At 42.9% G+C, this 26,931-nt stretch overlaps 1 protein-coding gene across 2 annotated transcripts in view; it reads left to right on the forward strand.

Annotated features, from left to right (window-relative positions):
- The window catches only part of LOC140483663 (uncharacterized), a 103,918-nt gene that overhangs the window by 24,207 nt on the left and 52,780 nt on the right, over positions 1-26,931 (forward strand). Inside the window, exons 1-3 of one of the 2 annotated variants that reach the window (XM_072582018.1) lie at positions 7,451-7,723; positions 21,387-23,306; positions 25,142-25,231. In XM_072582018.1, the coding sequence (XP_072438119.1) occupies positions 21,458-23,306; positions 25,142-25,231 (1,939 nt within the window). In that variant the 5' untranslated portion in view covers positions 7,451-7,723; positions 21,387-21,457. Of the gene's footprint in view, positions 1-7,450; positions 7,724-21,386; positions 23,307-25,141; positions 25,232-26,931 lie in introns of those variants that run through there. The other variant, XM_072582019.1, reaches the window with a different exon arrangement.

A 26,931-nucleotide genomic window follows, 5' to 3' on the forward strand; every position in this document is an offset into this window, starting at 1 on the left:
AACCTCTCTTACTGCCATTAACATTATGCTTTCCACCAGTGTGTTAGCCTTTCTAATACTCTACAACTGTGTAAGGGTGTGTTCTTTTTCCTTTAACAGTATATTTTTCCTTCTCGGGTGTTCCTTCATCTTTCTTCAGTAGGAATATTTCACTGCTTCCAATGTCTTTGTTATTCTGAGATGTGATTATTCCAATTACCCACAGGCTGGCCTGACATCTTCTATAAACTTCAGTTCATCCAAATTCCCACTGCCTGTGAGTCCTGTTCACTTATTAACCCTATGTTTACCAGCCTTTATTGGCTCCTGCTCCACCATCACCGCAATTTAAAATTTCTTGTATTTGTTTTCAAACCCTTTCCCGCTCCTCCCTAACAGTACAACTTCCTCCAACTCCAGCCAATTTTAATCGCTACATCATTGGCAATTGTACCTCTAGCAGTCTATATCCTAAACTCTGGAATTCCAACCCTGAAGAAGAATATCATGCTATTTCTCTCTCCTTCAAGATTGTCCTTAAGAACCCACCATTAGATCAAGATTTTGGTTATCTCCCCCAATACCTCTCGATTTTATGGTTTTGAGCCAAATTTTACTTAGTATCTTGAATATTTTACAGACCCATACCCCTACCCTATCCCTGTAATCCTGCATTTTCCATGGGCAATCCACCCAACCTACACATCCCTGGATACAATGGGGCAATTTAGAACAGCCAATCCACCCAATCTGCACATCTTTGGATTGTGGGAGGAAACCCGAGCATCTAAAGAAAACCCACGCAGACATGGGGAGAATGTGCAAACTCCACACACACAGCCACCCGAGTGTGGAATCGAACCCAGTTCCCTGGCGTTGTGGGGCAGCGGTGCTAACCACTGAGCCACCAAACTGCCCTTCTCTGGATAAAGTCAGAAGTCAGACGATACCAGGTTATAGGCCAACAGGTTTATTTGAAATCACAAGCTTTCAGGGTGTTCACCTGATGAAGGGGAAATGCTCTGAACGCTTGTGATTTCAAATGAACCGGTTAGACTATAATCTAGCATTGTCTGACTTCTGACCTTGCCCACCCCAGTCCTACAGCGACACCTCCATGTCATTGCTATTCTGGTTAAAAGTAAAATAAAATTGCTATAGTGTAACTAGAGCATAAGGCTGCAGTCTCATTAGAGAGAGAGAACTGGTGATAGTTTAACCTGAGGGTCACCATACCTCAGATGAGGGAGTGGTTACAAAGGAGAGTCCTTTACAATAACCTCAGCCAGTGTGGGAATTAAACCCACTCTATTGGCCTTGTTCTGTATTGCAAGCCAACCATCCGGCTAACTGACCTCTATGTCACATTCATTACTCAGTTAGCTAGAAGTTTATCCTGGAGTTTGAAAGAAACCTGCCTAATTCAAAAGAAACCTCTATGACAACCTGTAGAATATCATTGTGGTTTGGAGCCAATCCAGCCTATACTGGGAGTCTTTCTCCTTTCTGTCAGTCACAGGTTTTTGTGCTATCTTGAAAAGGTGTGTACATTTACTGCTAAAAGACAGGTCTGGTTAGAGAGAGTGAAAAATGAAGTAAGTTGTAGATTGTTTCATATTCGACTACACTGAACTGGATTCTACCGCAAATATTTTAGGCAGAGAGGCCAGAACGAGCAGAATTTTAGTTAAAGGGCATGTGAATAAGATCCTATTAATAAATGTTAAATTCATCTGGGCTGAATTTAATTACAAGATCTGTTAGAGGTATGGAGTGCAATGCAATACTGGTTATGTCTGGCCAAGTTGGATTTCTAAGGAGCGAATTGCAAACTGTAACCTCTCCCCTCTACTCACTTTCCCTCCAAACACCCTTTTAATTAAAATGTGAACCAGTCTTTTCAGTGAATCCAGACAATGATTATTCACCTATATATTTTGCTATAAATTCTGTGTCCTGTGATCCTCCTTCACTAGCCACCTGATGAAGGAATAGCCCTCTGAAAGCTAGTGCTTCCAAATAAACCTGTTGGACTATAACCTGGTGTTGTGTAATTTTTAACTTTGTCAACCCCAGTCCAGCACTGACACCTCCACATTATCATAACCTATATATGGCATAATAACTAAGCCTTAAACTGACTATTGTTATGTCAGGAGGATAATTTAACTCTCCTCTTTTTAACCCTCCTCAGTTGTTGTGACCAATATTTGTCTTTATTTTTAAGCATGCACATATATTATAAATCAACTAAAGAGACAGTTATCTAAATCAAAGTAAATGAGCTAATTAATAGGTTTTCTGAAGTGAAAGTAAGAGGAGTTTTATTAGCTGCGAATCCTGAGAAAAAAATAACACAATATGACATCAACACAAGTACAGGTAATGCATTTAAAAGGCGACAGTGTCTGGTATAAACAATAAAGATAAAGACTAAAAGTCTCAAAGTTCTTAAACTCCTTGAGGTATTATAGTTTAAATCTGATTTCAAAGTTGTTTGATACTTGACAAGAATCCTTAGCAGTGGTGAACTTTGTGGATTTTTATTTGTGAATGGTTATTTCCCCAGTGAAACCAGAAAGTGCTGGAGAAACTCAGCAGGTCTGACAGCCTCTATGCAGATGGAAGCAGAGTTCTTTCCCCAGTTTGCTTTTCAAAGAGTGCTGTTTTTAAGATGCTAAAGGAAACAGGCAGGGACAGAGAGAGCTAATCTTGTAATTTTTACTTACAAATCCATTTCTTTTTCTCTACCTTATTTCTGAAAAGCAGCTGTTGAAATATAGTTCGGCATGTGTTCCTGAGTCAAGCCTGATTGTCTTTCCAAGCTGGTTAATGAACTGGTGAGCCTTTATGAAGGGATCACACAAGCATGAGTTAAAGCAGGAGATCTGATTTTCTTGATGCTGACGCTAGTTTTGATGACTGTAGATAGAAGTAATAACTCCAGTGCAGGCAGCTTCCTTATTACACAGTTTCACCAAGCTTGCTTCAGTTTGTAGTCAGACAACCACTGCAATCATTTTAGGTTCACTTGTCTTTCTTTTAACAAGCCATTTTAGTCCTTGAAAAGGCTCAGCCACGCCAAACAGATAATGAAATTTAAAATTTAATAGTCTGTATCTACCATTTTGTTACAACTTTGATGTAACATTCAGTATTCACATGCACAATGACTTTGGGGTCCCTGTTTAGCAACTGGAGTATGTACCCTGGCCTTATAATTTCAACAAGCTTGCAAGTGTGGCCCTTGATTTTGAGGATTGTGCTTAGTTGGCCCTGTCATGAATTTCTGCTTCCTATGCCCAGACTTTTAGAGGCTTGGGCAGCAGTTAAACATGTAAAAATGGCCTCCTGGAACTCCTGTGGTCGGAATTTTCTCTAACTACAGCCAGATTCAACACATTCCTTGAATCACTTTTGCTGACATTACAATAAACAGAGGTGTTGGAAATAGTGTAAATATTTGAGAGAACTGAGTTGGCTGGGAATGCAAGCAGAGGGAACAATGAAAGGTTGGATTTGGAGGGCATTTGTGAAATACAACCAATAATTAGAAACATACATTTTTCCAGCAGTAATCCTGTTTCTATATTAACAATAGATTCAGGCTTGGGAGAGGCCTTCTTCCCACTGGTATGGTAACCAGTGTCAGGAACTGATTCAGGAAACCATAAGTGATCCAACAATTCAATTATTCTTAACTCCTTGATCCTTTGGTTCTTTCAAACTTTTCCAAGATCTTGCAAGGTGTAATCTTATCATCACTTGTGACATTTGAAGAGAAATTGTAAAAAGTTATTAACTGTTAGCACTGGCTGCAGTGGAACTTTGCTTAGCTGCTGGGAAAAGTACTCACCAAGTGGGAATGTCTCAAATTGCTGTGGGCTCTGAACAGCTGCCACTCTCAGAGGTCTGCTTTGCACATTGGATGTGCTGCAAACAAATGTGTAGAATACCGTAACTATCTGACCGAATAAGACTTCAGCTTAGGTACGGGGTAATCCAATGTTTCACCACTCAGCCACTGTTATGCTTAAACATCATAAGAGTCCTGGTCCATGATGCATTCAAGTTAAAATCATTTTCTTCCTGTTAATTAGCTACGATGGTTAGTTATGAATTAATTTATTCAACCTTCAATCTGCTGTTGTAGTTACACTTTGACCACGAATGACAAACAGCAAAATGGATTTCAGGTAGTCGTAATCAGTGAATAAAAGATTTCTGAGTGAAAGAGCTAAAAGCTAAATCAGTAATTTGACTTAACAATCCATTTAAGGCGTGGGACAATAATCATTCAGTGCAAGATATCTTGACATAAGCAAAATATTGTAGATGCTGGAAATCCAAAACAAAAAACAGAGAATGCTGGGAATACACAGTGGGTCTGGCAACATCCATGGAGAGCGAGAGGAACCGTGTTAATGTTTCACATGGAGAACTGGAGAAGGCTAGAAATGTAACGGGATTTATAACAACATTGGCTTATATTTATGTAGTGCTGTCAGTATCACACAAAAAAAGTCCCAAGTTGCGACACAGAATGGTTATAAAACAAAATATAAGAAGAGGTTAGATCAACAGTTGATCAAAATCTTGGAGCCAGTTCTGAAGAACTGGTCATACCGCACTCGAATTGTCCTAATCTTTGTGTATAGGACCTAGCTGGATAATTTTCTACATGGTTGGGTAACTGCCAGTGCTGTAGCTGTACTGGCATTGCTTACTTAGGGGCGTGGCAAGTTCTGGCACCCAAATTTTTAATACAGCAAACATTTTAATAACTGACACCTATAGCACTAGGAGAGTATCAGCTGATCAAATATTCCAGTTGATCAAAAGGTCCACTTAATCAGTGTAAAAGCACACACTAAGTAATAGAGATGTAATACACATCAATGCTATACTTTATTTACAGAATAAATCACTTAAATAATAAAGCAACTTCACCTTAAATAAAACACTGGCAGAGAGCCTTCTCACTCACCTTCTTAACTGACTACTCAAACATCATGCAGATCACAAAAATACAGTAAACTTTCAGTATTTGAGGTATATAACTTCTGCCACTTTATCGAGACTGCCAGTTTATTAAGGTGTGCAGTTTAAAACAAAGTTTGCTGCACTATTCTTTAGTGCTGAAATGTTGTCAGGGCCCATAGTCTGTGCCTGCAGCCAGTTTTGATATTCCATATTGTTGAATCGAGCAATGTGATGTGAGTGACCACAGAAGGAGACTGGGTGGACCATCCACTTATGTTTGTGATTTCGGATGGTTGCAAATGCTTTATTACCTCATCAGTGTCAGGCTCACTGTTTATTGAGGATGAGGATATTTGTGGAGTGTGCTCCTGCAATTAGTTGTTTAATTGTCCAGCGCCATTCACATCTGGATGTGGCAGGTCTTCAGAGCTTAGGTCTGATCCATTAGTTGTAGGGTCACCCAACTCTGTCAATTTGCTGTTTCCACCGTTTGGCACACCGTTCAGTAGTCCTGTGTTGTGGCCTCTTAAAGTCAGTCAATCCCCAGACCCAACTGCATATAGCTCTGGTCACCACATCACTAGAAGGATGTGGATGCTTTGGAGAGGGTACAGAAAAGGTTCACCAGGATGTTGCCTGCTCTGGGGATTTTAACTATGAAGAAAGGTTGGATAGACTGGTTTTGTTTTCATTGGAACTCAGGAGATTGAGGGGTGACCTGAGAGAAGTTTATAAGATTATGAATAGCATGGATAGAGTGGAAAGTATGAGGCTTTTTTCCCCAGGATGGAGGGGTCAATTACTCGCGGACACGGGTTCAAGGCACTTGGGGAGTGGGGGGAGAATGTTTAAAAGAGGCAAGTTTTTCACACAAAGAATGGTGTGTGCTTGTAATGTGCTCCCAGAGGAGGTGGTGAAAGCAGGCACGATAACAGCAGCCAAGAAACACCTGGACAAATACGTGAATAAGAAGGGAATAGGGAAATATGGATCCCGTAAGTGAATTCAGTTTTTGTATGGAAGGGAAATATGTGTCAGCGCAGGATGGAGGGCTGAAGGGCCTGTTCCTGTGTTGTATTAACCTTTGTTGTGATTGTAATGGGAGAGTGGGAGATATACCAGACCATGGAGTTACAGACAATGATTGAATACAATTCTGCCACTGATGGATGCCCTATTTTGATCTGTTCAAACTCTATCTCACTCAGCATGGTGGAAGTGCTGCAGTGCATAGGGAGGGTAGGAATTAAGATAGGGCTTTGTCTCCACAAACACTTGTTGTGGTCATTCCTAACAATACTGTATTGGATAAATTTATCTGCAACAGATAGATTGGTGAAGATGCAATCAAGTTGGTTGTCTCTTTTGTTGACTCCTTTACCATTTGATGCAGACTCAATCCAGCAACTATGTCCTTTAGGTCAATCAGTGATTGTGTTCCAAACCTGCTCCTGGTGACAATACACACAGAAGTGCTCCAGCTAAAGTGTATTCTGTGTCCTTGCTCCTCAATGCATCTTCCAATTGGAGTTCAACATGGAAGAGAACTGATTCACATTTGAGGCTAATGTAGTGGTTGGAACTCAGAAGGATCTTTCCTTGCCCAAATTTGACAGGATGACAATAGACTTCATCTGGTCTGGAATCAATGTTGTGAACTCCCAGGACAACTCCCTACTAAAGGTACACCACTCTCCTGCCACTGTGTATTAGCCCTATTAGTGGCACAGGATACCAGTAATGGTGTCTGCGACTGTTTGTGAGGTGTGATCTTGTGACTATGACTATGTCAGACTAGCCTGTGGCACAGCGCCCCAGTTCCCTGTAAGGACCCCATCAGTTAGTAGGTCTGGGTGTCTCATTGTCATTTATTATGCCCAGGTCAATATCAGGTGGTCAATCCAGTTCTATGAATTTTCCCCAGCAGTTTGATACAACCGAGTGGCTTACTAAGTGCATTCCAGTGCCAACTACACTGCTGTAGGTCTGGAGTTACATGTAGGTCTGAGCAGTACCACAGATTCCTTTCCATGAATGGTCAAATGCATTCTACATTATCACCAATGGGTTCACACTCACCATTACCGGGTGTAGAGGTTTAATAGTTGAACTTAAATTCCAGCAGCTTCCATCTGGGCTTTGCACTAAGTCCCTTAGGATATTGGCCTGACCTTGGATTACGAGGTAAAGTCAATAGAGAGAGAGAGAGAGAGAACCTGCTGGTGAGTAGAACCTGAGGTCACCACGTCTCAGGGAGTGGGTGAGTTTGAGAAGTGGGGACCTCAGTGGTGCATGAACTGAACCCATGTTGTTGGCAACACACTGCGCCGCAAACCAGCTGTCCAAGCCGATAACTCCAGTGACATGACTGCAATGGAACCGTCTCCCCCTCAACTAACAGAGCCAGTTTGGCTCCACTTTGCAGGTTCTGAGCGAAGAAGATTGTCAACCACCAGCGGATTAGACCCACTTGTGCCTCAAAGTGATCTTTGGATCACAAGATGCAGCATCACTGCAGCGGCTTAAAGCTCTGCAATCACCTGCATGGCCTTCATCACAGCATAATCTGATGTTCTGTTATCTTCTGATTGTGCCTAGCGTGACTGATTCACACAGTGGAGACGGTGTGTGTTTTAGTGAAGGTTAGAGAATACACGAGTGCTCGGTAATAGGGGTTATTACCTTGGGACTGCAGAGAGCATTTGGAGTAATTCAGACATTTTTCACTGACAGTTCATGTGGAGACCCAGTCGCTGGCCAGGTATGATTGTGTGCACAGTTTATTATCCTTCCTTGCTCTAAGTGGAGAGAGAAAGATGTGCATGCCAAGCATATTTTAATCTCTAATGGATTGGAGGAGTTTTATTCTAATTATTTTTAGTTAGCATTCCGGTAGACTCCAGCTGGTTTCAGCGATCAAAACTATCGGAATAATTCAGATTTCGTTCTGACCCCTATCAGGGATGTGGGCTATCTGTGATTTTCATTCACTTTACATGTTCACTTTGAACCTGTAGAAATTGGTCTGCGATTTCTTATTTTAAATAGCTTGCAAAACCTTCATTTTTCGCCATTGATTAGATACTGCAGTAAAGGGAACGGACCGTGATACCACTGGCCCCTTGCACATCAGAGTGTGAGAAGAAACAGGAACATTTCATTCCTGAGTTGAGTGCAGCCCAGCTTTTGTATCAGTTGCTTTTCATGTGCAAAGATGCAGCACTGCCTCTGCAGATCTTTTCCTTTCGCCAGAAAGCGTTGTCATCACGGATTTTCTGGCGTGCAAGATGGGCAGTTTTAAACAGAAGTACAACCTCTCTCAGCCATTACCTGAGGGTGGTTAAAAATGCCCAAATAATGACACATTTTGCAAGGCGGTTTTTTTTTGACAAGGTGACACCTTTGACCTAGTTCGTTAATGGAAGTGAATCGGTAGGCTGGTGTGATATTTGAAATTTGGATTATCCAAGTTGTTCATGCATAGCACTCAGTGAGGTTTACCACAGGAAAGAGGAATTCTCTCACTATCTGGAACATTTATGGAAAATGCCCATGTCAAAGAGTCATAGGACCCCAAGGATGCAAAAAGTTGTTGGCTTTGAGATGGGTAAAGTGCGCACTGACTTCCAAAAATATTGGTTTCCTCATGTGTTTAGAGTTTACAATTTGTGTAAAGACAATTTTGGGAGGTGTAATGATCAATGATGATTATCTTTATTAGAATGAGAATTTTTAATTTTTATTAGAATTCCTACAGTGTGGAAACAGGCCCTTCGGCCCAACAAGTCCACACCGATCCTCCAAAGAGTAACCCACCCAAACTCATTCCCCTATCATATATTTTGCCCCTGACTAATATACCTAACCTGCACATCCCTATGGGCAATTTACTTAACCTGCACATCTTTGGATTGTGGGAGGAAACCGGAACACCCGGAGGAAACCCACACAGACAGTTGCCCGAGACTGGAATCAAATTCAGGACCCTGGCACTGAGGCAGCAGTGCTAACCACAGAGCCACTGTGCCGCCTATCTTCCCTGAGAGAGAATGGATAGGCCAAGCAAGGTCTTTGGCATGTAATCCAGTTTAGATGGCAGCATTGGCAATAAACTGCTGCATGGCTTTACGTAAACCTGATGTGGGGGCACTAATCTAATACAGCAAAGAACATACTTGAACGTCACAGTAAGTTTTTAAACAATACAGTTTTTGCACCGCCTAGATCCACACTTAGAGTCATAGAGTGATAGAGATGTACAGCATGGAAATAGACCCTTCGGTCCAACTCGTCCATGCCGACCAGATATCCCAACCCAATCTAGTCCCACCTGCCAGCACCCGGCCCATAATCCTCCAAACCCTTCCTATTCATATACCCATCCAAATGCTTCTTAAATGTTGCAATTGTACCAGCCTCCACCACATCCTCTAGCAGCTCATTCGATACATGTACCACCCTCTGCGTAAAAAAGTTGCCCATTAGATCTCTTTTATATCTTTCCCCTCTCACCCTAAACCTATGCCCTCTAGTTCTGGACTCCCGACCAGAGGGAAAAGACTTTGCCTATTTGTCCTATCCATGCCCCTCATAATTTTGTAAACCTCTATAAGGTCACCCCTCAGCCTCCGACGTTCCAGGGAAAGGCTGCTCCTACTTTCCCCTCACCTTCAATTATTTGTTGTTAAATCCACAATGTTGTTACTTACTTTAACTGCTTACCTAAATCCAACTAATTGTTAAACAATTCCCTTAGGTCAACATGTTATGCCCCATGTGCACAAAAATAAGGCCTTTCAAGTTTTATATAACGAATGCTTGCCTTCATCAGACTGGGCATTGAGTATAAGAGCTGGCAGGTCATGTTAAAATTGTACAAGACTTTGGTTTGGCTGCATTTCGAATACTGTGTACAGTTCTGGTCGCCACATTCCCAAAAGGATGTGGATGCATCGGAGAGGGTGCAGAGAAGGTTTACGAGGATGTTGCCTGGTATGGAAGGTGCTAGTTATGAAGAGATGTTGAGTAGGTTAGGATTGTTTTCATTAGAAAGGAGGAGATTGAGGGGGTACCTGATTGAGTCTATAAAATCATGAAGGGTATAAACAGGGTGGATAGAGATAAGCTTTTTTCCCAGGGTGAGGGATTCAATAACAAGAGGTCACACGTTCAAGGTGGGAGGTGAAAAGTTTAAAGGGGATACACGCGGCAAGTACTTTACACAGAGGGTGGTAGGTGCTTGGAATGAGTTGCCAGCAGAGGTAGTAGAGGCAGGCACGGTAGATTCATTCAAGGTGCGTCTGGACAGATACACGAGTAAGTGGGGAGAGGAGGGATACAGACGCTTAGGAGTTGGACGATAGGTTTAGACAGTGGATTTGGATCGGCTCAGGCTTGGAGGGCTGAAGGGCCTGTTCCTGGGCTGTAAATTTTCTTTGTTCTCTTTGTTCAATGCAGATTTGACATCAAAAGCAATTTTGTGCTTTCTTAGACATTCCTTTACTTGTTCCTCAAGACCATTTCCTGATGTGACTTGGGAACCAGAAATCTGAAATTCCTTGAAGTTTACTGTAGTGCAGCTTAAAGGAAACATTTATAGTGACTGATACATCATTGCATTGTCCTGGTCTCAAATTCCAGAGAGCAAATTGGTGTTCAAGGGACCATGCACCCAATCTTTTATGTCATTCATGGCAGTGGCAATGTCACTGCACTAGTAAGGTACAGGTCCAAGCTAATAGTCCATGGACATGAGTTCAAATCCCATTATGGCAGATAGCGGAATTTAAATATGGTGAATATATCTCACATAGAAAGCTAGTATCAGTAATGGTGACAAAAACTGAAATTGCTGGAAAGACTCAGCAGGTCTGGCAACATCTGTGGAGAGAAATCAGAGTTAATGTTTCAGGTTCAGTTACTCTTCCTCAGAACTGGTAGTAGCGAGGAAAACGTTGGTCTTTATGCAGAAGATAAGATGGGGGTAGGTAGTAAGGAGCAAACGATAAGTGAAAGTAGAGTCCAAAGGCAGAGAAGAACAGTTGGACAGTCAAAAGAGTGGATAACAGTCAGCCTGAGAGAATGAATAGCTATTAATGGACAATGAGTGACTAACAATGTGTGTAATAGCAGACCATGTAATTACAAGGCCTGCCATGTGGGGCCTGGGGTAAGGGCATGGGAGAAGGTGCCTCAGGCCCTAAAATTGTTGAATTCGATATTGAATCCAGGTGGCTGTAGAGTTCCCATGTGGAAAATGAGGTGCTGTTCTTGTGCTGCGTTGTACTGGAGCACTGCAGCAAGCCTGAGACAGAGATGGGATAGGGAACAGGGTGGTATGTTGAAGTGGCAGGCGACTGGAAACTCAGGGTCTTTTTTGCAGAATAGATGTTCTGTAAAACAGTCACCCAGCCTACACTTTGTTTCCCCAGTGTAGAGGAGACCACATTGTGGGCAGCAAAGCCAGGTTGAGTGAAGCGCAGGTAAAGCGCTGCTTCATCTGAAAGGTGTGTTTGGACCCTGGGATACTGAGTAGAGAGGAGGTAAATAGACAGGTGTTACACCTTCTGCATTTTCAGGGGAGGTTGCTGTGGGCCTGTGGGATGTCAGTAATGGTGACCATGACAACTGTCATCAATTGTTGCACAAACTAGTTCACCACTGTCTTTTAGGGGAGCAAATCAGCATTCTTTTCTGGTCTGGCTGATATTTAACTCCAGGCCCACAGCAATATGGTTGGCACTGAATTGCACTCCAAGTAGGCCATTGGAGACGGACAAGAAACGCTTGCTTAGGCCATTCTGGAAGTGTAAAACTTTTAAATGATATCCTCTGGTGTCAACATTTGCACTGTGAGCAACAGCTGAGAAACCATGGGACACATCACCCCTGAATTATCTTCTGTTAATCAGATGCAAATAACAATCAGCCCCTTATTCTGTTGGGATTCATTGCAACCTCATAAAGGAATAGAGAGCATCTGAACACAGCAACCTCCTCTTATTCCAACCCGCTTGTCCCAGCACTTTCCCAGTCTGCCAGACCTCAGATACTTGCTGTCTCTAATTTTCGGACTCTTCTTTCCTTATGTTGGTCTCTGGAAGGTACAGTGAAGACTGCAGCTTGACTCTGTCCTTTTTCAAATACTATTTACAAATGGCTGCCACTCCTCCAGTTACAACAAAAGGGCTAAACTTCATTTTCCGTGAGCAAGTTTAGATTGAACCTTCCAGGCGAGTTCAGCAGTTTCATCCCATTCAATGTTTTTTAATGGTGAGACAACAAGTATGATGTCATTTTGAGGAGTTAACCGTGGAGTGATGCGATTCAGGCAATAACATCTAACAGCGCCGGGGACCCGGGTTCTTGGGTGACTGTCTGTGTGGAGTTTGCACATTCTCCCCCGTGTCTGCATGGGTTTCCTCCGGGTGCTCCAGTTTCCTCCCACAGTTCAAAGATGTGCTGGTTAGGTGAATTGTCCATGCTAAATTGCTCATAGTGTTCAGGGATGTACAGGTTAGGTGCATTAGTCAGGGGTAAATGTAGAGAAATAGGTCTGGGTCTGGGTGGGTTACTCTTCAGAAGGTCAGTGTGGACTTGTTGGGTCAAAGGGCCTGTTTCCACACTGTGGGGATTCTATTTGAAAGTTTGCATAAAGCTACTCCTCTGGCCCTTGGTTGAACTTGCTGTACCAAAAATGTTTGGATAATGTTCAGCACCTTATTGTCAATTTGACAGCTAAATCTGGCTAAAGCTGTGTGCACTCCAGTTTAGTGTGTGATTCATTTATCAAAACAATATTGCATCAGTAAGATTTTGGATTTTGAGTTCAACCTAATAATTAAAACATTCAAATCAAACGTTATTTCGGAACTTTAAAACTGTGGGGGCGATAATAGCATAGTGTAATGTCACTGGACCAGTGATTCAAACATTTAGTCTAATTCTCTAGAGTTGGCGGATTCACATCCCACCATGGCAACTGGTAGAATTTAAAACCTCAATTGAACTAACAAAAAGCCTGGACTTAAAATAAGGATGCCACAAAACTGTTATTGTTTGGTATATGATTTAATTGTGTGATTTACTAATATTCTTCACGGAAGAGAATTTGCTAACCTTATCTGGTCTGGCCAACATGTAACTCCAGATCCACAGAAATATGGATACCTTTAAGCGACCTTTCAGTTCAAGGGGTAATTAGGGATTGGCAAAAAATGCTGAGCTTGCTAGTGATGCCTGAGATAACTCTTTAGAGGCCAGTATCTCATTACCAATCACCCTCAATTCACCACTGTATTGCCTCTCACTGAGTCCGGTGTTTGAGGTCTCAATATCCCTGACAGTCATCCTTTTATGTCAGCCAAGGCTCCCTGATTGGACCAGATTAACTGCTTCAGTTAAGGAACTCATCTTCTATAAGGTCCAGCTGGCTGACTTCAATACAATCACTCCAATGCCCATATCACAAAGAATAGTAAAAAGAATTGAAAGCTGTCCGTAAGCAAATTGATTACTGATTTGGTTCATTGCCCACAGATAGAAGAAACACTGTTAAAACTCAATATGCATTTATCTCTATTTGCTAAATAGAAAAACAATTTTCAGTGAGACCAGGAAGTAGAGAAGACCATCATCAGATTTGCTCTGATTTAACAATGACTGTTTACTGTCAGCACTCTTCAGATGTCACACTTTGTTTAAAACATCAACAAGTCACGACTGAGCAATGTTTACAAAGACACAAGGATTAATCACTTGGTACAAAACCTAAGATGCTGCAAATGCTGGCAATCTGAAATAAAATCACAAAGTGCAGAAAGAACTCAGCAGGTTAGGCAGTATCTGTGGAGAGAGAAAAGCAGAGTTGACCTTTCAGGTTTATGATCTTGTTTCGATACATTTCCTGATGTTTCCTCCATTAAAATAACTTGCACTGTTCAAAATTTATCTAATGTTATAATTGTTTTATCTTTAGCTCAAAAATGGGCACATGACCTCACAGACAAGTTTTTAAACCTGAGTTAAAGAAAACTAAGTCCAAAAGTCAGAAAGAACAGAAGAAAGGCTTGAACTTATTTTATACCATTTATGTCCTATCAGAAGGCTGTTGTGAAACTTGAAAGGGTTCAGAAAAGGTTTCCAAGGATGTTGTCAGGGTTGGAAGGTTTGAGCTACAGGGAGAGGCTGAACAGGCTGGGGCTGTTTTCCCTGGAGCGTCAGAGGCTAAGGGGCAACTTCATAGAGGTTTACAAAATCATGAGGGGCATGGGATAGGATAAATAGACAAAGTCTTTTCCCTGGGGTGGGGGGAGTCCAGAACTTGAGCGCATAGGTTTGGGGTGAGAGGAGAAAGGTATCAAAGAGACCTAAGGGGTAACTTTTTCACGCAGATGGTGATACATGTATGGAATGAGCTGCCAGAGGAAGTGGTGGAGGCTGGTACAATTACAACATTTAAAAGGCATTTTGATGGGTATATGAATAGGAAGGGTTTAGAGGGATATGGGACAAGTGCTGGCAAATGGGACTAGATTAAGTTGGGATATCTGGTTGGCATGGATGGGTTGGACCGAAGGGTCTGTTTCCGTGCTGCACATCTCTATGACTCTATGACCTTGGAACATTCTAAAAATTAAATTAGCAGTCAATTAAATTCTGTTAAAGTAGTGACACTATTGTAATTTAGAAAATATAGTAATCAATTAATGTGCAGTCAACACTCTCAAATCACACAATGATAGTGGCCAGATAATTTCAAGTTCAGTGACCTTTCTGATCTGAAGAAGGGTCATCGGTCCTGAAACATTGACTCTGTTTCTTGCTCCACATATGCTGTCAGACCTGCTGAGCTTCTCCAGCACTTTCTGTTTTTGTTCCTGTTTAGTGATTTTAATTGTTGGTATTCTCTCGAATCCAGAACTAGAAGGTATTGGTTTAGGTTGAGAGGGGAAAGATATAAAAGGGTGCTCAGGGGCAACTTTTTCACCACTGGTTTGTGCATGTGTGGAATGAGCTGCCAGAGGAAGTGGTGGAGGCTGGTATATTAAAAGGCATCTGGATGGGTATATGAATAGGAAGGGTTTGGAGGGATATGGGTGGCATGGTGGCTTAGTGGTTAGAACTGCTACGTCACAGAGCCAGGGACCCAGATTCGATTCCACCCTCTGGGCGACTAACTCCAGATTCTCCCCATGTCTGCGTGAGTTTCCTCCCACAATCCAAAGATGTGCAGGTTAGGTGAATTGACCATGCTAAATTGCCTGTAGTGTTGAAGGATGTGTGGGTTAAGTGCATTAGTCGGATACTAGTGGAATGGGTCTGGGTGGGTTAGTCTTCGGAAGGTTGGTGTGGACTTGTTGGGCTGAAGGGCCTGTTTTCACACTGTAGGGAGCCTATGTAAATGGGACTAGATTAATTTGGGATATCTGGTCAGCATGGACAAGTTGGACTGATGGGTCTCTTTCTGTGCTGTCCATTTCTATGACTCTATGCTGATGATTGCCCCACTGCCTTTTGCAACATGTTCCAATGTAGGTTCCTTGGGTCATCATGCTAGCTGAAGCCAGACTTCTGGTTTACTGTGAGCCAACAATGACTAAGACATTGAAACATAGAAAATAGAAGCAGGGGTAGGCCATTGAGGCCATTCATTATGATCATGATTGATAATCCAATTCCAGCTTTGCCTTTGATCCCTTCAACCCCAAAATTTCCATCTCCAACTCCTTCTTGAAATCATACAGCATTTTCAACCACTTTCCGAGGTAGAGAATACCACAGGGTCACCATTTTCTAGGTGAAGAAATTCCTCATCTTCACTGTCCAAAACGGCCAATATCATATGCTGTGGTTTCTAGTGGTATGGCTACAGACCAAGTGTGCACATTCCAAACTCACAGCAGAATACTAACAGATGATTACTGAGGTCACAGTGGCACCACAGCTTATCTCTGAGACTCATGTAAATACTCATTGAATCCAAACGCCATGTGTCCTTTTTCAAAGAGTGCTCCGAGATTTTTCACATCCATTTGAGAGAGTTCTGAAGTTTTAATGGCTCATCTCAAGACAGCACTGCAGACAAAGCAGCACTCCCTCAACAAAAATAGATATAAAGAATGGACTAGGCAGGAGTCATAGAGTCATAGAGACGTACAGCACGTAAACAGACTCTTCAATCCAACTCGTCCAAGCCAAACAGATATCCCAACCCAATCTAGTCCCACCTGCCAGCATCTGGCCCATATCCCTCCAAACCCTTCCTGTTCATATACCCATCAAGATTCCTTTTAAATGTTGCAATTGTACCAGCTTCCACCACTTCCTCTGGCAGTTCATTCCATACACATACCACCCTCTGTGAAAAAGTTGCCCCTTAGGTCTCTTTTATATCTTTCCCCTCTCACCCTAAATCTATGCCCTCTAGTTCTGGACTCCCCCACCCCAGGGAAAAGACTTTGTCTATTTATCCTATCCATGCCCCTCATGATTTTATAAACCTCTATAATATCACCCCTCAGCCTCTGACGCTCCAGGGAAAACAGCCCCAGTCTGTTCAGCCTCTCCCTATAGCTCAAATCCTCCAACCTTGGCAACGTCCTGTAAATCTTTTCTGAACCCTTTCAAGTTTCACAACATCTTTCCAATAGGAAGGAGACCAGAATTACACACAATGTTTCCAACAGTGGCCTAACCAATGTCCTGTACAGCCGCAACATGACCTCCCAACTGACCACTAAAGGAAAGCATACCAAACACCTCTTCACTATCCTATCTACCTGCAACTCCCCTTTCAAGGAGTTGTGAACCTGCACTCCAAGGCCTCTTTGTTTACCAACACTCTGTTGGACCTTACTATTAAGTGTTCTCAACCTTTAGTCTTCAGAAGCTCCTCCCCACTCCTGTGTTCAAAAAAAAATCCTCTGATCCTCTGTAACAAGCATTTTCTTCCTGTATTGAAATCAGTTCTATCTTTATCAAGACAGATGGTCCTTGTCTAGATTAGATTAGATTAGATTCACTACAGTGTGGAAACAAGCCCTTTGGCCCAACAAGTCCACACCGACCCTTTGAAGAGTAACCCATCCAGACCCATTTCCCTCTGACTAAAGCACCTAACACTATGGGCAATTTAGCATGGCCAATCTACCTGACTTGCACATCTTTGGACTGTGGGAGGAAACCGGAGTACCCGGAGGAAACCCACGCAGACACTGGGAGAATGTGCAAACTCCACACATACGGTCACCCGAGGCTGGAATCGAGCCTGGGTCCCTAGCGCTGTGAGGCTGCAGTGCTAACCACTGAGCCACCGTGCTGCCCCTATTGTCCTATTATATTTAATATTTGATACTTTAATGAATCCAATTTGGATGCTTACAAAGAATCAGGCTGTAGTTGTGTAAAAGTGACACACGTCTATTAGGGTATATCTCCAATTACAGTAAGAATCAAACCAAAATTCAAATGGCTGCTTTCTCATTTCCTTAATTTTGCAGTGTTAACAGTAGCATTGTATTTTGTTAGTCACATTTTTCCTCCTCAATGTTTCTCAGTCCTAACTGTCGATAATGTTCTATATTATCATGCTGTGAGTTCTGTTGTTTTGAAGCCGATGACCACATTAAGAATGTATTCCCATCTGGTATTTATTGTCTTTGCTTACAATAACTTTTCCTGGGTTATGTAATTTATCGTGTTCCGACTGAAATAGATCAAGTAAGCCTTACATAAAGGGAGAGCATATTAAGTGACCTGATACCACATTCATTTCTGTACTTTGCAGCTTGTAATAAACACACTCCAATTAGGAATAAGTATCAATTCCCACCTTGAACACACCCAAAGCATCAATATTTCAAATGTCACTCACCTAAATGTGAGTATGGTAAAAGATCCAAACCTTATGTGAATGGATTTGTCATAAGATACCCAACATGGGTGAACAAAATATTAAATGCCCCAAGTGAGTGAATTAATGATCACATGCCCCAAACTCCCTGGAGAGTAGAACCATAGAATCCCTACACTGTGGCAGCAGGCCATTCAGCCCACTGAGTCAGAACTTACCCTCTGAAAAGCATCCCACCCAGACCCATCCCATCCACGTAGTCCTTCATTTTCCATGGCTAATCCATCCAACCTGCACAGCCCTGGACACTATGGGCAATTTAGCATTCTGGATTAGTGGTGCTGGAAGTGCACAGCAGTTCAGGCAGCATCCATGTAGCTTCGAAATCGACGTTTCGGGCAAAAGCCCTTCATCAAGAATCATGGGCAATTTAGCATTGTCAATCCACTTAATCTTTGGATTATGGGAGGAAACTGGAGCATCCAGAGGAAACCCATGCAGACATGGAGAGAATATGCAAACTCCACACAGACAGTAGCCTGAGGCTGGAATCGAACCTGGGTCACTGGCAACGTTACCATTCTTTCTATAGACGTTGACCTACTCTTACCCAGTCTGTGTGCCCTTGAAATAATTTCCTTTCTACCTCTCCAGAAGGGGGATGCTTTGTTAATTGGTATTGAGAATGTGCACCACTTTAATTCCAAGCTCTGGAGAGATGCTGCATGATGTGTTGCCAGCTCTGACCTTCTATTTCCTGGGCTATTGAAACTGCTGGCTCCTGGTCACTTTTTTGCTTCCTCATTCACAGGATGAGGGCAACACAGACTGGGCCAGCATTTATTGCCCATCCCTAATTGCCCAGTGGGCAGTTACAGGTCAACCACATTTCTGTGCGTCAGACCAGGAAAGATTTCTCTCCCTCAAGGGTATTAGTGAACCAGATAGGGTTTTAAAATAAGCAACACTGGGTATATGGTTGCCATTAAGTGATGCTTTTAATTCCAGACTTTTATTGAATTCAGAGTTCACCATCTGCCATGGTGGAGTTTGAACCCGTGGTCTGGGATTCCAGATTATTAGGAGAAAGTGAGGACTGCAGATGCTGGAGAACAGTCGATGAGTGTGGTGCTGGAAAAACACAGGAGGTCAGGCAGCATCCATGGAGCAGGATTCGAGCATAAGCCCTGGCTTATTTTCCTGCTTCTTGGATGTTGCCTGATGGGCTGTGCTCTTTCACACTCTAGATTACTAGCCCAGTGAGGTAGCCTCTGTACCACCCACAGCACCTCTCTGGAATGTGCATTCCATATTGATCCCAGCACCTTTTGGAATCTAGTCAGAGCAGAGGCTGACCCATCAGGTGTAGAGAGGTAAGGGATAGTGCCGGAGAGAGACTCAGGTTACAACTTGTTCAGGTAATCTTCAGCATTATCTCCATCAGAACAAGGACTTTGAAAACACTGTTTCTGGCAGAACTTGCTGGGAATATCTCCACACACTGCTGTCTTAATCCTGGTACATCTTCACTTCTGCACGACTCTTTTCAAGGACCCACCGTTATCAGACAGAGCTGCTGGTAGCTTCCAATTGCTGCTGACTTTAAACCATCGACCCTTATACGCATTGCAAACAACAAAATGCTGGAAATCACAGTGGGTCATGCAGCATCCACGGAGAGAGCAAGCTAACATTTCACGTCATCTAGACTAGAAATGTTAGCTTGCTGTCTCTCTGTGGATGCTGCCTGACCTGCTGTAATTTCCAGCATCAGCGAGTTTTGAGAAGATTTTTAGCTCAGGCTGAGGTTCTGGATGTAGGTTTGCTCGCTGAGCTGGAAGGTTCGTTTTCAGATGTTTCATCACCATACTGGGTAACATCTTCAGTGAGCATCCGGACGAAGGCTCACTGAAGATATTACCTAGTATGGTGATTAAACGTCTGAAAATGAACCTTCTAGTTCAGTGAGCAAACCTATGTCCAGATTCCAGCATCGGCAGTAATTTGTTCCTACCCTGTGCACATTGTAAGCCTGCCCATGCCAACTTGGGAATGGATGCCACCATATTTCATCAGAGTAAAACAAAAGTAGCACTTATCCCTTAGAATATTTTTGTGGATGCCTCAGTTCGAAACCTCTGAACTGTGGACCATTCCTCTGATTATTACAGTGCTGTACTGAACACACCTCATTAATGGCAGTATAGGTAGTTCCACTGAGTGGATGTCAAATTAGAGGATGGCTTTAACAGGTGAATGTATAATGGAACAATGCGAGAAGAATAATCTATTAAATTGACAGAAAACAGTTCATGTTGCTGCACACTGAGATCGACGCAATTCAGTGAATGAATGAAGAAGGACAGTGGTCACTAGAGGGTCATTGTTATCATGTGATAAACTTATAAGAGGGTCTGAAACACTTGTAAAGTGTTTTTTTTAATCAAGTCCCTACAGTGTGGAAACAGGCCCTTCAGCCCAACAAGTCCACGCCCACCCTCCGAAGAGTATCCCACCCAAACTCGTTCCTCTACATTTATCCCTAACTACACATCCCTGAACACAATGGGCAGTTTAGCATGGCCAATTCACCTAATGTGCACATCCTTGGACTGTAGGAGGAAACCGGAGCACCTGAAGGAAACCCACACCGATACAGGGAAAACGTGCAAACTCCACACAGTCAGTCACCTGAGGTTGGAATCGAACCTGGGTTGCTGGTGCTATGAGGTAGCAGTGGTAACCACTGAGCCACTGACGCCTTAACGGGTTTGAAAAGAATAAATGGAGGAGGTCAGCAAGTACATTTCTCAACTACAATTACTTTGCATTCGATCTGAATGGAGACTCAAAGGTCAGTTTTTCCATCATCAGCCTTTGGGTGTGTCTCATTCAATGGTTTTTGCCTCATGTTTTCATTGTATTCGTTTGTAGGACACACCTAAAGGAAGCACCTTGGGCAGGCAAAACAACTGGGAGTCTGCGGAGCTGAATGTGCAAATAGTTTCTTAGTAGCTGTAATGCTGAAGTGAAATTTGTGGCTCAGTCTATACATCTTGATCTTATCATGGTTTTTTTCTAATCATTTTATGAGATGTGGTAATGTAAATGGATGCACTGTGGATGGGGTGGTGTGTTGTAGTTTTGTGCTACTAGTTTTTACATTAATCAGAATTGTGCCAAGATGATGAAGGGAAATCAGGCAACTTCCAAAGAAATAGTGAATTGGACCATCCTGGCCAATATTGTTTATGTCTGATACCTGGTTCCAGAGCAAGAAAATCAGAGAAGGAAGAATGTAACCTTCCCATCTCGGACAACACAAGAAAGTTAGCAAAGTTCAGTTAAAAGTGAGGCAGCTACACTACCACTCCACATTAAGCACAATGTCCCCAGATGAACGTTCCTAAAAGCGGATACTTTTTAAAAACTACTAACTCTCTCAAAAAATTGCGTTACCTCTGAACACTACATTTTCAATTCTGTCCTGATGTTTCATCAATATATAATCATTAATTACAGTTTCAATGCTAAACCGTTCAAAATCTTAACGCTGATCTTTTTATTTCAGGGATCACGTAATTTCACTTCAAAGAAACAAACATTTCAAGCATCAATGTGAGTTGCAAGATCCATGTGGTGATGGAGCACCGAGATGTGATACAGACCTGGTGGCTTCTTCTCATCTGTTCCAGTATCATTAAAGCTATCACTTTCCCTCCTACTAAAGACTCAGCCAGTGACAGCTCTCTATTCAGTAATCCAACCTTTATTTATTCGGCTGAAGTTGAGCAGAGCTTGAACTCAGTTGCTATGAGTGACTCATCCAACCGCCCTTCTCTGCCTTTGCTTGAGATGTCCAACAAGAACTCAGTTCATGGCACGCATTTCTTTCCACCAAAAATGAGCAAGTCCCCACGACACTTGAGGAGGCCTCTGAGTGAAAATGGCTTTGATTTTAGCGGGGATGATGAGGATGTTGATGGTGAGGATGATTTCAATTTTGAAACAACTGAAAAGGACGTTTTTGAATCTGAACAGTTTATTTTAGAAAACACATCTGTTCCACTGGTCCCTTCTGCTCGCACGAGTGAAAACACTGACCACTCGTTATTGAGGCCGTCTGAAAGTACACCAGATTATCAAACAATTCAAACACATCAAAGTCTCAGAAATACTCAAGGTGGCAGAATGGTAGATGCCAGAACTTTCCTCCAAAGGCCCACAGCTACATCTTCAATTGATTCCCCTGTTTTCGAGGTCACTGCTCACCACACAGTTCTTGAAAAGCTAACAGACAGACACATCACCACCCTTGGGAAAATGGGTCAGACATCAACTCAAAATCATTCAGCAACTGAGCAACGATATTTGCTCACTAGTTCGAATGCACTTGAAAAGGAGGAGGCTGTTGTACAATTTGAAGGACAGCCTGAACACACTTCACCTTCGTCGGTTCCTGGTCCTTCTCTTGCACAAAAGGACCAATCCTTGATTAAAAATGAGCCAGGCGAGAGTCATATGACTCCTGCACCATTGCAATCTGCTTCTCCATTGATAACAGAAACAGATTATTCTCCAGTGACTGGAGGAAGCTCACTCCCTGCTAGACAGCCCAGTGTTGGTGTCACTCTACAAAGCAATCAGTTAGATTTCTTGAATGCGAGCAATGCATCAGAAGCCAGGAGCCAACACAATTATCAGCACACTACTAACGTTGGAGAAAATGCCGTGAATTTGCCCATATCTTCCACTACTGAACATCTGGAGCCTGGAATGAAGAAGGAAATGGTTGACCAAGTTAATCCAAGTGAAAGATCCCTAGCTGTAGTTGACAGTGCAACTACAACACAATGGCTTAGATCACCAATGTATGATTCCAGAAAATCCTCACCTGCCCATCAAATTACTGACTCATACTCTAGCTCGCAACACAGATATGACATCTACATACAGCCAGCAGATAACATGACAACAGTTGTTAAGGTGCTACAAGATGCACAATCCCTTGATATTCCAAAGGCAGATGTTGATGGGGGTTTAATAGCCAGGAATGAGCTTTCCACAGAGACTGTTACCACTTCCCCAACAGCAGGACTCCAGCACTTGACCATGAAAGGATTCAGAAAGGGAGTGACATCAACTGAGTCAACAAGGACAGACACTTCGACTTATTTCTTTGCATTAACTGCACAGAGACACATGCTGTCAGTAGAAGTTAACCCTGTTCTTACATCCACCAGAAATATGAAAGCAGAGTACATCCCGAGTGGTAGTTACATGGCAATGCTGCAGACAAAACCCACGGTACTACCTCAAAGGCTGACAGCAAGGGTGTCTAACAAAACACACATTCCTACCACCCAGCAACCTGCGGTTGGCACCAAATGGACGGCGACCAATTTGAGTCTACCTCGGACAACGTCGAGAGCTCTTTCACCCACTCCCCGTCCCACCAAAGTGTTTCAAACGCAGACGTCAACTGTGAAAGGTGAGGCTTTTTTAACAATCTATTTGGATCGCCAAATGAAAGCATTGTCTTTACTCTGATGTTATCTCCAGCTGACCATGTGAGTGAAAACTGTGCACATGGAAAGATCCTGCCTCAGTCCACATTGTAGACAAGGTTAGCGTGGTGCTGGAAAAGCACAGGAGGTCAGGATGACGGGCTTTTGCCCGAAACATCGATTTTCCTGCTCCTCAGATGCTGCCTGACCTGCTGTGCTTTTCCAGCACCCTCTAATCTTGACTCTCATCTCCAGCATCTGCAGTCCTCACTTTCGCTCAGTCCAAGTTGTAGGTAGGCTGCACTGAGATTGCTCTTGGCATCAACGGGAATCTTTGTATCAAGCTTTTCCAAAATCACTAGCCCTGACTTGACAGCAAGGGGAAGAGGGCAGGGGTGAGGTGGAGCTTTATTCAATAACCAATCCTACCTTCATTGTTAGGAAGAGGTTGCAGACATTTTGATACATTGTTCTCTGGAGTTTCAGGCAACATGATCATACAACCACACTTGTTAAACCTGTTTTTCTTTATTTTCGGATGCAAGCATGGAATATACTTATCAGTCCTGTCCCTTTAACTGGGGACAATCAACACAAACTTGTTATTCCTGTTTCTTGTGATGGAAATTGACGCACGTGGTAAATTCTATCTCCTCAGCTGTCTCTACACATACTAATTGGGTAAACAGCATTTGTGTCTCCTTATTTAGAAGACTCTGCACACATTCAGTATCATGGTTCATTCAGAGCACTGAAGAAGAGTCATATCAGACTCAAAATGATAACTCTGTTTCTCTCTCTCCACAGACGCTGTGTTCCTGCAGCACTTTATGTTTTTATTTCAGATCCCCAGCATCCATCGTACTTTGTTTTTGCTTTATTCGGTTTCCATATTTGGAAGCATGCATGCACTTCAGATTCCCTACAGTGTGGAAACAGACCCTTCAGCCCAACCAGTCCACACTGACCCTCCATAGAGTAACCCACCCAGACCCATTCACCTCTGATTAATGCACCTAACACTATGGGCGATTTAGCATGGCCAATTCACCTGACCTGCACATCTTTGTGATTGTGGGAGGAAACCCATACAGACACTGGGAGAATGTGCAATCTCCAAACAGACAGTCGCCCAAGGCTGGAATTGAACCTGGGACCCTGGTGCTGTGAGGCAGCAGTGATAACCATTGAGCCATCGTGCCACCCTAGCTAATTGCTAATGATTTCTCCTGAACCGAAGGGCCCTGCACACACTCACTGATGGTATCTTCCCGTTTAGAGGGTTGGCATGTTTTTAACCAATCTTTCCTCTCAGCTAGACAGCACCGAATAAAAACCAAAAGAACTGGGGATGCTGTAAATCAGAATCAAAAATCAAAGTTGCTGGAAAAGCTCAGCAGGTCCGGCAGCATCTGTGAAGAGAAATCAAAGTTAACGTTTCGGGTCTGGTCACCCTTCCTCAGAGCTTCTGTTTTTGTTGTTGTACACAGATCTGAATGTGCCCTCAAAACCCGTGTCCTAGTTAAGAGAGGGATTATCTACTTTGAAGGATTGATCCCCTTTGCAAGGCTATCCATGTGCACATAATAACACAACTGGGCAGAAATGGTTGGTCTTTATGTTTGAGAATATTACGAAGATTGCTACATTCCTGAACTCTGTCCTAATATAGAATGAGATGTAAAAGGCATTAAATAAAAAGCAGATGAGCCAAGTGCCTCGCTCTCTTCTAGTTCTGGTTAGTTTTATTCTGTCTCAACTGCAATTTGTCTGTGTTGCCAGGGCCTTGTTAAACCAGATGTTAAACATCTTTTTCAAGGTACTGTGACAATGAAGACAACTCCACCAGTTACCGGCAAGCCTGGAACCCATCATAACATCATGACAACAACAATGGATGGTAAATCAGGTGGGAACCTGCTTCATAACTACTGCAGCAGGATCTATAGAAACCAAACTGTACATAAATATCTTTCACTGACAAGGCTGGCTGCTTCCTGTGTTTGGAATAGGAGGAAGGATGTTCCTGTGTCTGCTAAGCTGTATTTTATACTTATAGGCCTCCGACACACCCTTTTATCAAAAGTGGCACCCAAAATTTTGAAAACCTGCCTATATTAAAACAAGTGCAAAGATGTGCAGGTCAGGTGAATTGGCCATGCTAGATTGCCCATGGTGATAGGTGCATTAGTCAGTGGGAAGTGGGTCTGGGTGGGTTACTCTTCGGAGGGTCAGTGTGGACTGGTTGGGCCAAAGGGCCTGTGTCCACATTGTAGGGAATCTAATCTAATCAAAAACACACATATATGCACACACACTCACACACACACAATTATGTTATGACTTCCTTTTATTTCAAACTGATTAAAGAATGCTTTGAGAAAGTCCAATGTTTATTTATAAGCTTGGTAATTGAAGCAGACTGAATCCACAGCCAATTGGGTGACACCCCACACATCGAGCCCTTCAGCTATATCACTTCAAAAACACTTTGCTCAAGTTGGAAGTCTGTATTTGGAAGTGAATCCCGATAGAATTCTTTCGGCATCTTTGACCTACTTTTCCTTTCAAAAAAGTTTCCAGCTTTTAATGTTTCAATCAGCTGTCCTCTGATGGCACAGAAGGAGTAAACAATAGGTTTGAATATTAGATTACTTACAGTGTGGAAACAGGCCCTTCGGCCCAACAAGTCCACAACGCCCCGCCGAAGCGTACCCACCCATACCCCTACATCTACATCTAACCCTTACCTAACACTACGGGCAATTTAGCATGGCCAATTCACCTGACCTGCACATCTTTGGACTGTGGGAGGAAACCGGAGCACCCGGAGGAAACCCACGCAGACACGGGGAGAACGTGCAAACTCCACACAGTCAGTCGCCTGAGGCGGGAATTGAACCCGGGTCTCCGGCGCTGTGAGGCAGCAGTGCTAACCACTGTGCCACCGTGCTGCCCAGTGCCTCAGTGTGATACAAATGCACAAATTAAGAACAGGATAAGGACATTTAGCCTCTCAAGCCTGCTGTGTTATTCAATAAGATCATGGCCGATCAGATGGTGGCTGCAGTTCCATCTTCCTGCCAATTCCAATAATCTTTGATGCACTTTTTAGTCAAGTTTCTATTCTCCTTTGTAATCTTTTTGCCTTTCCCTACCTTTGTCACTTCTAAATCTGACATCCAATGCATGCCTGCCAACATTCCATCGCATGTAAAGTTGCGGTCATCCAAAACTCACACCGAAACCATTCACCCATCACCCCTATCCACGCTGAACTCTGATCAACAGTGATTCAGTTTTGAAATTCTCATTCTTGTTTGCAAATCCTTTGGCCATCCCCAACTCTGTAATCTCTTTCATGGCCCTATTACCTTCTGAGAAAGCTGTACTCATCCAATCCTGGCCCCTAAAGCATCTTCAATTTCAATTAGTCCACCACAGGCAGCCTAGCCTCCAGTTACCAAGACCCTAAACACATGAATTCCCTTGCTAAACCTATCCACTTGCCTCTTTCCTCCTTTCCTTTTGATCGTCAGCCTTGATATCTCCCTACTTGGCTTGGTGTCATATCCGGTTTCGTTATGCACCTGTGAAGCTGTGGAACAT

This window comes from Chiloscyllium punctatum, chromosome 12 (genome assembly GCF_047496795.1).
Source record: "Chiloscyllium punctatum isolate Juve2018m chromosome 12, sChiPun1.3, whole genome shotgun sequence".
Classification (NCBI taxonomy): domain Eukaryota; kingdom Metazoa; phylum Chordata; class Chondrichthyes; order Orectolobiformes; family Hemiscylliidae; genus Chiloscyllium; species Chiloscyllium punctatum.